The sequence below is a fragment of the Phascolarctos cinereus genome, unplaced genomic scaffold (genome assembly GCF_003287225.1).
Source record: "Phascolarctos cinereus isolate Bilbo 61053 unplaced genomic scaffold, phaCin_HiC Scaffold_4;HRSCAF=312, whole genome shotgun sequence".
NCBI classification, from domain to species: Eukaryota; Metazoa; Chordata; class Mammalia; order Diprotodontia; family Phascolarctidae; genus Phascolarctos; species Phascolarctos cinereus.
This window is the reverse complement of record NW_027555847.1, coordinates 255,188,552-255,201,547: the sequence shown is the minus strand read 5'-3', so window position 1 is coordinate 255,201,547 and position 12,996 is coordinate 255,188,552. Positions and strand designations below refer to the sequence as shown.

The 12,996-nt window shown below is 36.2% G+C and overlaps 1 protein-coding gene across 1 annotated transcript in view; it reads right to left on the bottom strand.

The window, feature by feature from the left end:
* Nucleotides 1-12,996, bottom strand: part of ERCC6L2 (ERCC excision repair 6 like 2) — a 152,441-nt gene that overhangs the window by 41,294 nt on the left and 98,151 nt on the right. Inside the window, 3 exon segments of the mRNA XM_020971672.2 lie at nt 2,632-2,786; nt 6,642-7,815; nt 10,508-10,588. Coding sequence (XP_020827331.1) covers nt 2,632-2,786; nt 6,642-7,815; nt 10,508-10,588 — 1,410 coding nt within the window.

Here is a 12,996-nt window from a genome sequence, read left to right as displayed (position 1 = left end):
TAATCTAGGCAAGAAGTGATGAAGACCTAAACTAAGGTTGTATCTGTATAAGTAGATAGAAGAACTTCGATATGAGAAATATCATGGATGTGGAAATGGGAATACTTGGCAGTTGACTGGGTAGGTATGGTGAGTGAGCATGAGAAGCTGAAGATAACACCAAAGTTACGAACCAAGAGAACCAGGAAAAAGTGTATTGAAAGCCCAGAGAGGACAGAATGTCAAGGAGGAGAAGGTGATCACTAGTGTCAAATGCAGCAGCTAGGCAGAGAAGGATAAAGACTGAAAAAAAGACAATAATATTTGGCAATTCAAGATCTTTGGATCTTGACTCTGGAGACAGCAGTTTCAGTCAAATAATGATGTTAGAAGCTAGACTACAAAGAGCTGGAGAGGTCAGCCAATGATTTGACCTTTTCCTGTGAAAATATGTTTGTGTTAGCACCTAGCTCCCAGGGTTGTTGTGGGGATAAAATGGGATAGTATTTGTAAAATGCTTTGCGACTTTAAAGTTCTATTCAAATGCTAGCTATTAATAACTATTGGCTGTTATTATTAACAATTATTAATTACAAAGGGAAAAAAGGAATGTAAGCTCTTTGGGGATAAAGTTTAATTTTTTCTTGGCATCCCCAAGGCCTCACACAGGTCCCAACACACAGTAGGCACTTAATAAATGCTTGATGATTGATTTTGGGAAAAAAATACAAAATGTGTGCAAAGAAGAATGGTACATAGTTTTTAAAAGCCTAATTAAAATCTTAATTTAAAAAATTTTAGGATGTTCTTGGCCCTAATAAAGTAGCTATCTTGCAAATAAAGAATTTTTGTGCCCATCTTTGGTTTACTTCTCATACCTTCTCCATTAGTTTCTAAAGAAGGTCCTTGAACTATGTGAAACAGTTCTGGGAATGCTGCTTTGTGGGGCTAGACATCGCTCTGAAAGCTGAGGGTTCTTTGCTCCATTCCTAGCAACACTTCTAACTCAAGGCAACTTTACTATGTTTGTGCCTTTTTCTCTTAAATACAAATTGGGAATAACACTACTTAACACATACTTAACTTTAATCCTTTGATTACCACATACAATTAAGAAGTATTTTGTTCAAACACTAAGTCTTATCATTCAAAAAAATTACATAAGTGATTAAAAGAAAAATTACTCGGAATCACAAAGCTGTTTTAAAAAAAAGTAATTTTAATGCTTAGGATGTAAGGTAAGGCAATGGAAGGTAAGGACAATGTCTATTCACTTAATTAGATGAAATCATCTAATAGGAAATTAACCATACATTATACTGCAAGTAGGAAGCTCTGACAGAAGTTGCTTGCATGCTAAATAATCTGAAAGACTGACTGAGGTCTCCACTTCATTTTGTATGTCTGGGCATTGTTATATCGATCTTAAAATTATCTACAGAATAAGGAGATATGGTTATGCAGAATTTTTAATTTAGCTGAAGCCCTTTCCTTAACAGTTTCTTAGATGTGTTTCCTACCACTGGCCAGTAGTAGATTTTTATGCATATATAAAGTTTTTTTTTCTTTCTCCCATTTACTACCAAAGGTTCTTATCTCTTCTTGTTGTTCAGTTTATCAGTCATGTCTCACTTGTCATGACCCCCTTATGGGGTTTTCTTGGCAAAGATACCGGTTTGCCATTTCCTTCTCCAGAGGATTAAGGAAATTAAAGGTTAAATGGCTTGACCGGAGCCACCCACAGCTAGTAAGTGTCTGAGGCTGGATTTGAACTCAGGTCTTCCTGACTCCAGGCCCAGCACTCTATCCACTGAGACATGTAACTGCCTCTTACAACCTATTAATTTAAAATACTGAATATTTTTGCCATTCCTTCTTCTGAATCCTAATTCCTCTATTCCTGCATTCTTCCTTCTCCCCAGCACTTGGTCCCTACTACCTGATATAAATAACAGAATTCTAACCAGGAATTCTGGTGCCTGGGCAAAATTTAGTTGTGGTGGAAGCACCTGGGGGACCATTTTCTAGACAGCTTGTCCTAAAACTGCTCAGGAGATATGCTAATATGTTCTCCAGACAAAATACAGTATCCCTCCACATACCTATTAATGGAACTGCCTGGAGTGCTAAAGTGCCTCCTCCCCATGAATATAAAGCAGTCCTGGAAATCAAAAACTCATCTACTATTCATCTTTAGGATGCTTGGGAGTAGTGATGCCCCTCTGCCTAGGGCCACATCAGATCTTCGTCTGAAGAAATGACATTTTTTCATCAGACCCTGTCCTTGTCTACTCCTTATTGTTGATACAAATTGTCAGTAATCTGGAGCATCCTTGCTCGGCCACTAAAGGCTGGCTGTGAAGAGGAAATGTGTCTCCCTTCCACATAGGAAAAACCCTACTTACCTTCTCCTAGATATGGCTCTGCTCATGAGAGCTATCTGACTCAAAATGCTGGGAGCCATATGGTCTGTAATAGGGAATATAGATGCTTTATCTGATAAGTAGTATAGTTTGGGTTCAGAAATCTTGTTCTAGAAGGCATATGGAGGTCTTTTCATTCCTATGGCAATCACTTTATTAGTAAATCAATTTGAACAATAATTAGATAGGCTCCTACATAGTGGCTTAAAGGTGTTGTTTGTCCTCTTACCTTAGTGCTGCATACTGCTATGTTAGCAGGAAGCTGGGAAAATTGTTTCAATTCAAACACATCACGTGTAGCCCATCGGCTCATATGATTTTCTGCTTTGCTTGAGCCAATCACATTCTGGTTGGAATGGATATAGGCAACTTCTTGAACACCATCTGAGAAATGATAAAAGATGCCCATTAGATGAATTTGATCATTACCAAAAAAAAAATTCAATTCAATAAATCAACATTTTATCACTTACTGTGTATAAGAGAAACCTGGGTTTAAGTCCTGCTTCTGACACATACTGACTCTGTGACTCTGTGAGCTCACTCTCTAAGACAGAAGAAGGTGCTGACCTGCATTGGTAGAAGGAGCTACTTTACCCAGGAGATCCCTATGATAATGAAATCCCAGATCCAGTCCCAATCCCTATTCTAAGTGGAAGGGACTATACTAGGTACTGGGGTTACAAAATAATTAAATAGGATATACTCTCCTGCCCACAAAGACCTTATAATCTATTAAGAGAATTAGATACATATAACAATTAGTATGACACATGGTTGAACAGAAGGGCAAAGGAGAAGACTAGATGAAGTTTTATGAGAAATTTGTGAAGACAGAAATTTTTGCTCCAGGGTAGGGGGAGTGGAGAAAGGGAGATGAATCAGAAGAGCTTTACTGAGGAGGCAGTATCTAAATGAGTCTTGAAGAAAAGGAATTTCAATAAGACAATATGTAGGAAAATGCATTTTACGCATAGGTGATAGGATAGCCCATAAAATAAATGGAGAAGACAACTATCTTATGTGTACTTAAAAAAAAAACAACCTAAAAACTAATGTTGCATTAATAAATCTGTTATTATTTTATTGTTGAATCTAATGAAACAATCAGGCCATTACTTGAAATAAATCATAATTCTAGTGCTTAGTAGATATTTAAAATTTTTCCTTTTTTCTTGAAAACATTTTAAATTATTTATATTTAACCTTTCCCTTCCATCATGGTCAAAGAGACCTGTTTCCAGCAATTCAATTTTGTTGAGATTCCTAACCTTTATAACTGAGGCATATTTTGGCCAACAGAGGATTCATTATAGAAGGAATGTACTTCTTTTAAAGAAAAGTGTTGGACTCATTTGTTTAGCATGTTCTTGACACAGTGACAACAGAATCATGGGGTTTATGGTTAATCGAATTTTGTCTGACTGATTTTATTCAACTTTATTATTTGTATTTTATCTTTTTTTGTACCCATGTCCAGAAGATGTCAAGTTTGGTAACATTTTAGGAAATGAAAAAAAATCTGAAGGAAGTTTAAATATGGCTAAACTCTTTATTGTTTTGCTTGCAGACACCTGTAATTTATTTTTAAATTATGGACATAAATGATAGGGAGAGAGCCAGAATCTATGAAAGCTCCCTCCAACAGCTGACAATGAACTCACTAAACTGACCTGAAATCCCGTACTATTTCAGTTTTAGGCTTCTCAAACAGAACCTGCCAATCATATAAAACTATAAAGTATTTTAGTGGAATGGATAAAACTGTAACTACTATTCCCCTTACTTTCAAATCACCATGTTATAAAGTTTGGCCACAAAACACCCATGGAATTCTCAAAATGTATTTTCTGGTATAAAAACTTCACCAATTTTAACATCCAGCTTTTTGTGATATGAAAGAAGAAAAAAAATGTAATTTTAAAGAAAAAGGTACATCTTTCCAATTAGAGAAAACTTTAAATCATTATGTAACAGCATTGCAGCAGGCATAGTCTATTCAGCAGCCTGGTTCTAAAAATGTGAACAATTTTGTTAAGTATTCATGATACTTTTTAATTTTTGTTCCCGATTTGTAATTCCAATAGTATAGGGAACTCCAGGTATGGAAATTCTTTCTGCCAGCACAGATCAATAACCTCTCAGTACTTACAGGCTTGGAGAGTTGCCTGGTTCACTAAGAGGCTAAGTGATTTGACCCACTGTCATAGAGTCATTCTATCTAGCAGGTCATGATGCCCTTCACATGACAACTAAAATGGCTTAAATTAGTGATATGTCTCAAAAAAAAAAGTTTTCCCCCAAAGCTCTTCTTGGATAATGCAGCAGGCCCTTATCATATTATGCCTGGGTTACTGCAACAGCTTTTTGGTTGGCTTCCTTGCCTCCAATCTTTCTCCATTCTCAATCATCCTCCACCTCACTACCTTAATGACCTTCCTAAAGTTAAGGTCTGACCTTATCACCAGCCTCGCCCATTCCAGCAGCCCCCCTCACCTCCAGAATCAGACAGAAAACTTTGTTTGGCTTTTAAAGTCCTTCACAACCTTTGTAGTTTTCTTACATTTTACGTCCTTCCATGAACTGTGATCCAGTGACACTGGCCTGTTTGCTCTTCCCATAACGCAAAATACTTTATCTCCTGACTGACCATTTTCACTGGCTATACCACCCCCTCACCCCCAAATCCCTGGAATTCTCTCCCTCCTCATGTTCTCTCCCTGGACTCCCTGGTTTTATTCCCTGGCTAAAAAAATCTTTCCTGATCATCCTCAACACTAGTGCCTTCCCTATGCTGATTATCTCCGATTTATTCTCTGTATATTTTGCTTATACATAGCTGCCTGCATGCTGTCTCCTCCATTAGAATGTAAGCTCACTGAGAACATGGACTATCTTTTGCCTTTCTTTCTATCATCGGCACTTACCACAATGCCTGGCACATGTAGGTACCTAAGCAATGCTTGGTGACTAACATAAAACTCTAAGTATATTTCTCTAGGTACTAAGGAAAAAATTCATGCATTTTCAAAAAAGCTATATTGAAAGTGAAAATCAAACAACAACTAGTTGGAACTAGTTGAACAGCTGAACTCAAAAAGCAGTTCAATGTCAATTTGGAAGTTACTGCAGAGCAACCTAGGGATCCATTTGCCATTTTGGTCAGTGATTTGGGTAAAGGACACAGCACGCTTATCAAATCTGCAAATGAACTACTGCTATGAGATATGAGTAAAAAAGATCCTAACAGATTAAGATGTTGGACCAATACAGCAAAAAAAAAAGTAATAATAAGACTAATGGAAAGTTCTCTAGTTTAAGCTCAAAAAATTAACTTCACAAGGACAAAATGAGGAAAGCATAGATAGATATCAATTTGTCTATTAACAGTTTGATGTGTCAGCTAAAAACAAACAAAAAATGAGACCTTAGATTCCATTAAGAAAGACTTAGGATTCAGGACTGCAGAGATGCAAGTACTGTGGTACTCTGCCCTAAGCATCTGCAGTATGGTTTGAAGCACCAACTTTTAAGAGGTTATAAACTGTAGAGCATTCAGAGGAGTGTGACTGGGATGGTGAGGGAATCTCAAATGGGAAGCCACATGGTACAATGGAAAGACACTGACTCTGAAGTCAGAAGACTTGGGCTTAATTCTTGCCTCTGTATTCTTAGTATCTGTATTATCTTGGGGAAATGACAACTCTCCCTGGACCTCAGTTTCCTCATATGCAATATAAGGGAGCTGGACTAGATGGCCTTTGAGTGTTCTTCAAGCTCTACTTCTGTGATCCTGTGACATTACACCATACAAAGATTAGTTGAAGGCACTATGGATGTTCAGACTGGAGAAGAAAAGACTCAGGGGGCCATGAAGCTGTTTTCAAGTACCTGCAGGACTATCATGTGAAATATTAGACTACTTGTAAGAGTCAGGAAAAATTTCCTAACAATGAGAGCTGTCCAAAGAGTGGAATGGGTTTCCCCAGTAGGTAGAAAAGTACCCTCTAACTAGAAGCCTTCAAGTAAAAGCTGGATAACCACTTGCTGAGTATGCTGTAGAAGTCATTTTTGTTCACATATGGATTGAAATAGATAGCAACTTCCAATTCTGAGATCCTGTCATCTGCATGGAAATAAAAATTGAAGCCATACAAATTGTATAAGGTGCTAGGTGAGAATTTCTAATAGTGCAAACAAACATTTTAATAAAAATCTTCAGAGTAAATTTATAGTCACCTAAAAAGTTATCCATGGATTCGCCTTTCTGTTCTTGAACAACCTCATTTGAAAATATTTTGAGCTCCCTTTGTGGAAAATCGGCATTTTTCTTATTATAGCCAGTAGATTCTGCTGAAAAAGAAAGCCTGCATTTCTTACTTTTTTGCCTACGACTTTGTTTGGAGAAAGTGATTTTACTGGCTGCTGAATCATCATCTGAAGATGAAAAATCATTTATATTCTGAGAGTCACCTTCTAAATCTGCTGAATATAGCTGGCTTGTTTCCAGCTTGTCATGAAGCCTCATTTTGCTTCCTTTTTTGGGTTTAAACTTAACAGAACTAATTGTTCTCTTTCTTATCCTTGATTCTGAGGATATTTCAATATCATCTGATTCATCACTAATATCACTTACACTTTTCCTTTCCCTTATAGATTTTTGGACAATATTCTGTGGATGGTTTATATTTTTATAAGTTGAATAATTTACAATGAAATCAGATTTCTTGGAACCTGACCAATGGTCAACACTGGTGGTCATTTTAAAGGGGTTTTCTGTTTTGGAATTTTCAGAAAGATCAAAGACTTGTTCATCATTCTTACGACAATGGAATCTTTCAGTTGTAAATTGTGTTGGAAAGATGACATCACTAGCATCTGAACTATCTTCTGCCTCTGTGGTCTTAGGTGAAGCACAGGGCTGTTCATGTTTATTTTTTAAGTCCCTTTCACTCTCAGAATCAGAAGACACATTGCATTTTAGAGTCTCTGTCCTCCTTTGACATTTAAATTTTTCTTTTTGTTTCAGGTTGCTGGTTACTTTTTGATTCAACAAAGTATTGCCAGAGCTCTGACTCTTCTGACAGCCATTAACCCTATTATCTTCTGCTAGATGGTGCAAAGATTGATCATCAGAGTTTTCATCATTAGAATCAACATTTTCATCACTATGATCAAATAAATCACTTTTTTCCTCAAAAAACTTAGAGAAACCACACTGAAGTAAAGTAAGCTGTCCTGGAGAAACTGTAGTGTTATTTTTATCAGAAATTTTGTTTTTAGTAGTTTTTGTCCTTGAGCTTCCCATGGATTCCTCATCACTGAAGTCACAGCAGAGATCAAATACTTCTTTTTCCACTACTTCCTCAGACTGTCCTTGTTTTTTATGTTCTTGACATTCAGGATCTGCAGTCTAAATTGTAAAAGAAAAAAAGAAGAAAGAAAAATGGGAACATCCAAGGACAAAACATTCCAATTCATCATCATTATCAATGGCCATTTCCTCTTGAGAATCAATAAGAACACCAGCACAACATCTGCTCTTACTCACACGGTGTTTTAAGGTTTACAAATTTTTATTTTACTAAAGGAAACACCTGTTAAATAACAGTAACAGTGGAACTTAAAGCTTATTTACAAATAAGTTATTCCCAATTTTGTTAATATAACATGGAAATATTTAAAAGTATCTGTGATCTTACTCATACAGGTATTCCCTCTAGTGATTCATATCAATATCTATCCATGACAACCAATCCTTGGCAACTCTTGTCCACAGACTCTCACAAATTCACCCAATATGCTGGGAAGCCTTACAGTTTCTCTTGACATTGGGTATGATGTAACAGGAGGCAGGTGGTACAGTGGAAAGAATGCTGGATTTGGGGTCAAAGGACCTGAGTTTGAATCCTAGCTCTGCTATTTATTACCTGTATGATCAATGACAAGTTACTTAATCTATGTTTCAGTTTGCTCAACTGCAAATGAGGAGGTTTTACAGTCTCCTAGATCCCATCTATCTTTAGATCTGACACTATGATCCTTCTGTTAGACTTATGTTGGTGCTAAAATGTATAACCTTTTCATATGACTCAACAGATGGAAAAGCCTACTAAAATCTAAGTTAAATGCAAGTAGGTATAATACATATGAATGTTGGTAAAAAACTTTCATTCACCTAACAAATCAAGATTTTAGAAAATGAAATTTAAAAAAGAGTGAAATGAGCAGAACCAGGAGAACATTGTACACAGTAATAGCCACACTATGTGATGACTGACTTTGATAGACTTAGCTTTCGTCAGCAATGCAAGGATATAAGACAACTCCAAAAGACTCACCATGGAAAATGCTATCCACATCCAGAAAAAGAACCATGGGGTCTGAATGCAGGTGGAAGCACACTATTTGCTCTCCTTTTCTTTTGTTGTTTTGTTTTATTTCTTCTTTCTCATGATTCCTCCCATTAGTTCTAATTCTTCTATATATCATGACTAATGTGAAAATACGCTTAATATGAATGTGTAAGTAAAGCCTCTATCAGATTACATGCTGTCTTGGGGAAGGGGGAGGAGAGGAAGGGGGAGAAAACTTAAGACTCAAAATCTTCGGGAAGTGAATGTTGAAAACTAAAAATAAATAAATCATTAAAAAAATAAAAAGGCATTATTTCAGCCTAGTCTTTTAGCTTTTTGGATGAAACAGCACTTAAATTAAGGCACACTTAATTATTCGTATGGAAAATCCAAAGCAGAGAGGCCAATCCTTCAGGATATGGAAGTCAAAGTTCTCAATCTAAAGAGCTGGAAATAAATAACCTGCTGTTACAGAATTAAATTCTGGGGTTAACACAGTTTGGAAGAAATTTCCAGGCAAGCTTTCAAGCATCTAATACTCAAAAATTACAACAGTTCACAAGCCAAAATAATCAAAACACAAATAATGACAGAAAATTGGTTAAAAATAAGGGTAAGATCCATAGACTCCTCTTGGCCACCATTAGTAAATGCAATATAAAGATATTAGGAAGTAAGTTCTGCAACAAATTTAAATCCAAAATTTTATCATGTCATTGGTAAAGCATTCAGTCAGTAGTAAAGCATTCCTTACTGAAGGCTGAAACAGAATTAAAAATATTTTCCATACCAGAAAACTCTCAAGAGTTTAGTATTTATACAGAATCATGGGCAGAGAATCAGAAAGGATGTAAAAGTCCAATTTCCTCATTTTAGAGTTAAGGAAATTGAGGACAAGGGAGACTAAGAAACTTGTTAAAAGTAACACAGGTTCTCAGTGTCAGAAGTAGGATTTGAACCCAGGTCCTGTGATTCTAGCGTTCTTTCCACTACACCATGTTGTTATTGTTATTACCTAATTATGCTTCTATCACAAGATGATGGCAGTATACAGTATCCACCCCAAATATCAGATCCATTCATAAACATCAATTTACTATGAATTACAAATGCTTTTTTAGATGGTACTTGGAAACATTATGCATTTTAATTTCATTTAAACTTTAAGGACAAATTATCACTGCTACATGAATGTCCTAATATTGGGGATGATAATTTTCTACCAAAGCATTGTCACTGGATCAGAATAATTACTATTATATTTGAGACTCAAAGCAAAAAAAAATGGTTTGGTTCAGAGACAGTATTGATTTGATTTCATTTTTAGAAAATATATGTTGGCTTCCAGTTTGAACTGATTCACTTGATTTTTTTTTTTAATTTTACATCTCATATTTCAGTAAAAAAGTATCTTCAGGTTTGGTAGTGATTCAAATAAGCACAGTTCAAAATTTAATTTGAGGTCCATCTGATTCAAAGTCCTGCTATAAATGCACTTAGCTCAAAGCTTTTCTAATATTTGCTGAAAATTCAAGAATGGAAAGTTGGTGTTAATGACAGTCTTAACTAAAGTTTTTGCGACAATATTTCTTTGATTTTTTCTGGAATGAACCTCAAACAGTATTTTTATTTTCTCACAAATATGAAAGATTTTTCTTGGCACACACAAACATAAAAGAAAGGAGGAAGGAAAAATCTCCAGCCATATACGTTTATGTACTCTGGGGCACAAACCCAAAGAATACTCACCATTTCTAATTTGTGTGCTGGAGGTCCTTCTTTCAACCATGTAGTGGCTGTCATGACCCCTGCTTCTACTTGGCCTTCCCTCTACAACAGCAACAAAAGAGAATGCAAATCACTTAGAGAAAGCTATGCAAACTATGCAATAAAAACAACCAGATCAACAAGAGAACTGGTTTGCTAATTCTCAGACTTAAGACAGAGAAACTCAGTGAGTCTGGCTTTTCTCTCAACATTCTTCTTCAGTTTGCAAATTACACTGCAAACATATAGTGTTTTTAGACACTTTTAACTTTGTTATTTTAAAACTTTTATTTTTCAGGCTTAGTAAAACAGGCATAGTTTTCATCTAACACTAAAAGCATTATGGAACTATCCAAGTGAAACATATTAATGTACAGCCATGTATAATGAACAGTTACACATAATTTAAAAGGTAATATAATTTAATGCCTGTATACATGACAATTACTATCCCTACAAGAATCTAAATAATTATAAACAATACTTGAACAGAAGTCTCGGGAAACTGATCAGCTAACCTGCAATTCTAATTATTGCTAAAAGGTCCACAGGGCAGTTGGGCACCTTGTGGAAGAGGCAGGACGCAGCATGTGCCAGGCAATTTGAACCACTGTCATCACCACCTCCTTTCAGACCCTGACAAAGATAGTTCAGGACCCTGAACCCAAGAGCATTGGGAATAGCAAGGCTTACAGTCCAGTATCCACAGCCACCACTCTTTCAGCCTAGTAACTACTTTTGCAGGTGCTAGAGCCACATCTACTGAAGAAAAGAAAATTCTTATCACCAAATTTCTTGTCACTGTCACATGACTTAACATAAGAAACTGATATGATTTTATCAGCGGCAATGACATCAAAAAATAAGTATTACCATCTGCTTTGCCACTACACCAAAGGACCAAGGGAACTTTCCATCTGACTTGCAGTTGAAACATTCCATGTGATTTACATCCCCCATCAGAATGTGAGCTCCTTCAGTGCAGGCACTATCTTAATTCATATCCACAATGCTTTGTACTTAGTCAGTGCTTAGTAAATGCTTCATTCCTTCATTCACTTTAGGATTTAGGATGACAGAATCAAGGGAAACAGAACTGGAAAAGGCCACAGTGCAGGGGTTTATTTATTTAGTTTTTGCATTATGGACTACTTTGACAGTCTGGTGAAGCGTACTGACCCCTCCAGAATTAAGTTTTTAAATTCATAAAATAAAATGAACAGGATTGCAAAGGAAAATAATTATACCAAACTACATTTATCGAAATTTTTTAAAGACAATTCACAGATGTCAGATTAAGAATCCCTATTATAGAAACCAACTAATCTGAACGGTGCAAGGGAATGAGCTCTGGTTTTGAAACCAGAGATCTGGGTTCAAATCCCAGTTCTGCCACTTATTATCTGCAAGTCTTGGGTAAGCAGCTTAACCTCTCTGGGACTCAGTTTCTTCCTCTGTAAAAGAAGGGTGTCAGACTAGATGACCTCTAAGATAGTGTCTAGCTATAAACTGATAACTTTATAATCTTTTGGTCCTAATTCAAACCCCTCAACTTACATATGAAAGTGAAACTCAGAGAGTTTAAGTGACTTGTGTAAGGTCACACTGCTAATTAGCAGCAGAGGCAGGATTCAAAACCAAGTATTTGGTCTAAACATGACTATAAATAATAATTCTCCAGAGGTTGTGATCTATTGGCATGGTCTTTAAGACTCTAGAGTGCAACATAATGCCATTATGTGGCATAGGAATAGGATTTTGAGGTGGAGTTGTTTATGTTACTGCTGGTGATGATTTATTTGGTGGATTCCTTGTTTCTGTGTCTCATAGTATGATCAGAAAAGGAGGTGAACTGGTCATGTAATAAGAGCAAGGGATAAAGTTTGAGGGCTGCACTGGTATACTGATAATGCCAGAGGAAAAGTCTCTAGTAAACTGGATAGATCCCCTATGGAAGATTTATGGGAGAATATGAACATTAATCACACAGGATGAGGAATTACAGATGAGTTGCAAACTCTACTGATGGAGCAAGTATCCACACTGATAAAAATTATGGATAGTATGAAGGACTAGACAATATAGAATTAGGCAGAAAATGACTGAAAATAAATTACTTTAATTAGAACCACTGCATCAAAATAACCTCAGTGTTACTACATAAAAGTGAAGTCAATAGATCAATCAATCACTAGCATTTATTAAAGTGCCAACTATATGTGAGGCACCATGCTTGGTGCTGGAGACACAGAATAAGGAGCAAAAATAATACCTGCTTGTCAGAGTTTATGCTGTAATGGGGGAGAGAAGTACACATGTAAACATAAACAAAATAAATATAACGTGGACAAACAAAAACATATTTAAAGTAGGGCAACAGACGCTGGGGGATTAGGAAAGGCTTCATGAAGAAGATGATACTTGAGCTACATTTTAAGGGAAGAGAAGAACTCTATAAGGCAAAGGGCATG